The sequence below is a fragment of the Hylaeus anthracinus genome, unplaced genomic scaffold (genome assembly GCF_026225885.1).
Source record: "Hylaeus anthracinus isolate JK02 unplaced genomic scaffold, UHH_iyHylAnth1.0_haploid 11460, whole genome shotgun sequence".
Lineage (NCBI taxonomy): Eukaryota > Metazoa > Arthropoda > Insecta > Hymenoptera > Colletidae > Hylaeus > Hylaeus anthracinus.
This window is the reverse complement of record NW_026533909.1, coordinates 1-5,998: the sequence shown is the minus strand read 5'-3', so window position 1 is coordinate 5,998 and position 5,998 is coordinate 1. Positions and strand designations below refer to the sequence as shown.

At 40.4% G+C, this 5,998-nt stretch overlaps 1 protein-coding gene across 3 annotated transcripts; it reads right to left on the bottom strand.

Moving 5' to 3' along the window:
• Positions 1-173: 173 nt before the first annotated feature.
• Positions 174-2,523, bottom strand: LOC128896551 (N-acetyl-D-glucosamine kinase-like). 3 transcript variants are annotated; one of them, XM_054159916.1, is made up of 5 exons: positions 2,237-2,523; positions 1,581-1,767; positions 1,177-1,261; positions 999-1,097; positions 174-528 (listed from the first exon to the last, which is right to left on the bottom strand). In XM_054159916.1, the coding sequence occupies exons 2-5, from the start codon at positions 1,637-1,639 to the stop codon at positions 208-210; spliced, it is 564 nt and encodes a 187-aa protein (XP_054015891.1). In that variant the 5' UTR covers positions 1,640-1,767; positions 2,237-2,523; the 3' UTR covers positions 174-207. The 3 variants fall into 3 exon arrangements, with proteins under 3 accessions (XP_054015891.1, XP_054015892.1, XP_054015890.1); XM_054159917.1 differs by having other exon boundaries at positions 1,581-1,756; positions 2,329-2,523; XM_054159915.1 differs by lacking the exon at positions 2,237-2,523 and having other exon boundaries at positions 1,581-1,789.
• Between the last annotated feature and the right edge of the window lie 3,475 nt (positions 2,524-5,998).

Below are 5,998 nucleotides of genomic sequence, written 5' to 3'. Positions count from 1 at the left end.
TAACGAATATATTAAAACCAGAATTATTAGAAAATATTGCTTCTTTGCTTCAATATCTTCGAAGAAAGTTATGCTAGCGTATCGCCCTGTCCTCGTCTCTTTTGCAATTGTTGTATCGCTCTCTCTGTCCTTGTCCCGGAGTTTCTTACTTTTTCCGCGACTGTCGCTGAAGTCAACTCGGAGTTTGGCTCTGGGTCCTGCGCACCCTTAATGGTTGCCACGACGCGTGCAGCACCGCTTTGAAGTTCGTTTTATTGTACCGTCGCGGTACCTACCACTTCCTTCATCTCCCATCATGTGTCCCCAGCCTCCACAACCTGTAACTTTGCCGTCGGGGTCAATCATCAGGGCATTGCTACCAGTGCCAGCGATTACAACGATTCCACCAGTGTCCAAGCCAGTTCTAAGACTGCCCATGGTGTCCGAAGTAACCACGTAATCCTTGGCAACATTCGGATAATTTTGTTGCATGGTTTCCACGAGAAGACGATTCGTCTTCTCCTCTTCGCAACCACTCAGCGAAAGACCCTGATTATTTAATATTTCGCTATAGGAATTCAAGTTAATTTTCACGTATTTCGCTGTCTGGAAAGTCCATGACGATTTTTAGTAAGCGGTACAAATCTGAATATATTGGAATGGCTGAAAACAAATGTGTACATTCCTTAACAGCTGGAAAGGTTGTGAAACAAAATGGTACAGTGTACACTGTACACTGTATTGAATTATACAGGGTGCTAAAAAAAAAAGCATTCAATATTTATATGGTGTATAGGGCACACTGTATACAGTGTATACTGTACACTGTACACTGGGTAGGGTACACTGTATACTGTACACTGTATACAGGCTGCGCTATACACCATATAAATATTGAATGCTTTTTTTTGAACACCCTGTATAATTCAATAAATGGACACCAAAATTCAAATATGCCTTTGAATTTTTCTTAAAAATAGGGATGAACTTTCCGGACAACCCAATATTATCAAACTTACTAAGCAATCTAAAGGAACTGTTTCCGGTATGTTCAAAGCTTCTTTCCCCCTTAGCACCATGGCGTTGATCCTAGCGGCAGTTTCGGTCATTCCTATCGTCTAAATTAAATACGATTTTTCATCTTTTTCTTCGCGATACAAAAAATGTTCGTTACAGAAAATTCATTTAGAAAATTACCCAGTGATTGGTATTCGGTCCCTTCACTTCCGTTAGTTGTGTTCCTTTCCCATCGATAATCACGAGGGTAGAATGCGTACCGCCACTAATTGTCAAAGTGGTTAAATCGTAATTAGCGAAAGAGAAAACAGAAATATAGTATAGTCATAAGATAATAAGCCGGGGAAACAGTCACGAAAAATTTCATTTTCACGATTTATGGAAGCATCGAATTTTATTTTATTTTTGATAATGTCATGGAGTGAGTCGGAAAATTCTGACGATTTGAAGATTAAAGGATAAAAATTTCGCGATAAGTACACACATATCTGTTGATAACGAGTCGTGTGTGTAGCTTGTAAATAGGTACTTGTACGTTATAAGGTCCAAGCGTGAAACAAAGACAAAAGAATTGAAATGCTCACCCTTCGATACCACCGAGTCTGATCTCTTCGGCATATTGCGATAAGTCCTTCTTGGGCATTGTAATTGCAGCTTCGGAAGCTTCCAAGTCTCTTCTACGTGCCTGTTCCCTCAAATTTCTACGAAGCTGATATTCATCGATCCTTTTTCTTCTTCCCTTTCCCTTTCCCTTTCCCTTCTTCTTTTTTCCTGCCATTTTTCAACGAGACGTTTTCAAATTCGTGTTCTTGAGATTTCAGGGTCTAAAGGATGCAGGGATCGAGGTATAGAAGATGGACGTGGTCATTTAATAACACACGAGACCAACACGTATGCTTTTGTTTTATGAATCATCATGAAAAGCATTGCTAGATTTTAATTCATTTGACAGTTTTGTCTGTAATACATTTTGAAACCCTTAAACAATATACAGCGCGAATAAAATCCATCTGACATTGCCTACGGGTTGAGTGTTAGTCTTTATTAATTTTATGTCATACGTAACATTTAAACCAGGCTTCTTTTATAATGACTGATTTTTGATAACAATAATTACTATTAATAAACGTCATAAAGATATCAGAAAGATGATACGACAATATTAGCAGAATAGTCTTATTAGGTGTGATTAGAACACGCTGGGATTGAAATCTAAATCGCTCGATGGGTATGGACTTACTACAAAATATCAATGTTTCTTCGATCTCTATTTAAGAGGTTGTTAAATAATAAATTAATTGATGCGTTGCGGTATGGTACATGGAGCAAAACTCCACCTGTTTCGGTGCAAAAATTCCAGAGGAAGTCACGAAGTAACCAATGTGATAGCTGGTGACAGCTTGAAATAAAGTGTCTGATGTTTCTTAGACACAACTTCACTTGAACCGGGTTGCCTTCGTTACTGCCAACTGGCAACGCGATATGTGGCGATATGCATTAATACATTATCAGAGTACTTTTCAGCACTAACACCACTAAACTTTAGTATAGTTCAGTGGCGTCATCGGCGGGAAAACGCCTAAGTTTCTACAGAAAATAGTTCTTACCGTTTCAGTAAGATGGCGTCACCGATACCTTTTAATCAACTGTTCTTCATATTTCATAAATGCATAATTAAAACGATTCTTTACTTCCCAATATTACAATATATTAGTTAACATGTCGACTTTATCATTTTTTTGAATAATTATTTAATGCAGCAATAAATATCGATTCTTTGAGCCAGTTGGACCATCTAAAAAAAAAAATTGGGAACTATTTTCACTACAAAGCTTGAGCGTTTACATGGACTGCTCAAGCTACAGTGTAGTCCGTAACCAACATTTCCTATGCCAAAGTTACGAGTAAGCAGTTGTGCGCAAGCGCTACAGCCAATGGGCGATAGCAGTGGGGAAAGGCGCGAATTGAAATTTTGGACTGCTTGCTATACTCTTTGAGTATATAGAAATATAGAAATATAGAAATATAGAAATATAGAAATATAGAATATAAAATGTATATAGAAATGTATATTGAGTATATGTCTATATACTCAAAGGAACTACTCTTCGACTATTGGTCAAAGCTGCAGTCAGCCTGTCATCGAGATGGAATTTTTGCTATAGTTCTCGCATTCGACGCATGCGCATTATCGTCAAGTCTCACTTTTAGTATGAAGATGTTGGTTACGCTCTGCTCAGTGTTGCTCAGTGTATAAAGAATAAGCTTGAGCAGTATATGTATATATATATATATATATATATATATATGGTTGAAGAAAGTAACACATGCGACGCTACATTCGCGTGAAGCGTTGATTCTAACCTCAACGAAGTTTCCTCGACATGCCACGAAGGTGGAGGCTTGGTGACCTAGCATCAACCGAGGAAAAGAATCATAACAACAGGGAAACCCATAACTCTTTAATAACTATAAAAGAGAAAGTCTGCTAATGAAGATGTATTTGCATTCATACGTTCATCCTGGTTCATTCTAGAATAAATGTTAAAGAACGCGGTTCGGCGCACCAATCCACCAATGACGAACGGCTGCGGACGGTGCGTGCAGCGCTGCCTGTCGGCCGTGTCTCGAAACAGCTAATAGTAGGGAGCATCGGTCGAGTGAACGATCTCCACGAAACCCCCGGCTTAGCGATGTGGTCCATGGTTGCGACACCGTGGGAGCCGCGCGGTAGCGACCGCACACTCTCGACATCGGCAGCGCGCAGCGAGTGAGCGAGTTTGCATCGTAAAACGCGACGAACAGAGGTGTCCGTATGTATCTCGTCCGGTGGGTCGCCGTCGGCCATTGTCCCTGACATGGAAGCCCATCAAAATGGCAGAGGCCGTGCAGATGTTTTTGTTCCTATATAAATCGAAGTACCGTCGGAAAGAAGGGCAGTGCCGTGAGGTGGTACGCGATCAGTGCTGTGTAATTGCGGTGCCGTGGCCGATACTGTGGGCGGCGCTGATCTGTTGGGTGGTGCACGTAACCGCTGCCGCCTCCTCCTCCTCGTCGTCGCTTTCGACGGATACGACCTGCGACACGGACAGTTGCATCAACGGGGACTGTGTCAATGGCACCTGCGTGTGCCACGAGGGTTGGCAGGGCACTGCTTGCCAATTCTGTGGCGGAAAAGTCAGGTGAGCAGAGCCAGAGTTCACAGACAAAGTGTCTCTGTTCTTTCTTCTGTAGCAACATCTCAATTATCCTAGGGGAACAGCGCTTCCAATTCCCATCATCCGTGGCTTCATAACCTTAAACGTTAAAGTGTCGCAGGAACCGATGGAAGAGTTGCACATTTCGCTTTCTAATCGACATTCTCTAGGTTTATATTAAATGAAAATAATTCGTTTCAGGAAAGGTCTGCAAAGAAACTTAAAAAAAAAGTAACACGAATGATATAAAATTAATCCTATATAATAAGACTCCTTCAGAGTAAACATGTTTGAAACAATAACTAAATAAGACAATTTCGGAATATTCTTGTCCGTGGCATTAACACGTCCGCAGCCGTTCGTCTCTGCTGCATTGTGGTCCGATTTTATGCATGGAATGTGCGTCCAAGAAACGACAGGGAAAGCTTGCTCGAAATTGCGCGCGTCGATATGATCGGGTACACGGTTAACTGCTGGGAAAAATACTTATCTAAACAAATATTCCTAATGCGAATAGAAAGTGCATTTTTATCTATTATTCCCTAATTGAAACTGCATACGAAATACCGACAGATCTGTGCGATCGTTTGATCCCGTAAACGTTGTTAATGAATCACGGCTAGACTGTCTGGACTGTCCTTTTAGTCGTCGCTTGTTATTCGAATCAAATTTTCCCCATGTGTGGTTAACTGTACATTCGTCGATAGTAAACCGTGCGTGCAACGGTATTGACGCTTTTTAGGTCGACCCACGAAGAGAGTTCGACTCCGTCTCCCCTTCCGGGAGGTAAATAAACGGAAGAACGCGAATCACAGATGGACAACGGTCTTATTTAGAAAAGAATCGCGAACAAGAGAGACGGAAAATAATTAACAAAAATTAGTATTTAAAATATAGAACGATATGGTTGATCCTTCCGTTGATCACAGAAACATATCAAACTATTTTCGAAAAACACTCTGTAATGCTTTCAATTATCTTCTATAGAGCCAGAGTTAATATTAATTTGTTGAACTGAGGTACAAAGTCCCTCAGTGTTGCACTTTTACTCGTTATTTGTTCTTCGTATGGAAGCTTCGTTTATCTCTGAACGTGCACGCATGTGGCTTCGTCGGATTTAATTGCTCTCCCGTGCGCGTCTCGTCGCAGCCTTTCAGAAGGAGGGGACGTGCGCAATCATTGGCCATGGATGATCGCAGAGTAATCGGGACACTAGTAAATCTAACGGTGATGACAGTGACCGCGTAGATCGGCTAGGCTACGTGCCGTCAGCGTTCTTCGAGCCTCGACCCGGGATTAGATTTTCCGTCGATCGATTCCGACGGCTTTAAACTTGACAGGGATACTACGGTTTCCGCCACTGTCAAGGATGATTCGACGCTTCGCGCGCGGTTCACCCCTTCAGGGACGATTTATTTTCTTCCACATAAATATTCAAACCGATATCGATCCACGACGTCCACCAATACTTTATCCGAACATGCGAACTCTTGAGAGATCCGCGACTATACTGCGGATTTTATGCATTTATGATACAAACTAATATAATAAATATGCAAAACGTATGCTCACTTATACAAAACGAAGTAAAAATGTTATTGCATTAATTGTAGAATATATGTAACATGCATTATACACACATACATACATATGTATATATTTTTTTTTATTTTTGTATATATATACATATTAAGTACATATATATACGTATATACAAAAAAAATAAAAAAAATATATATATACAATATAAATATACACATATCAAAATATCTAAAATCAATACATCAACATTTATACTTCGTTTT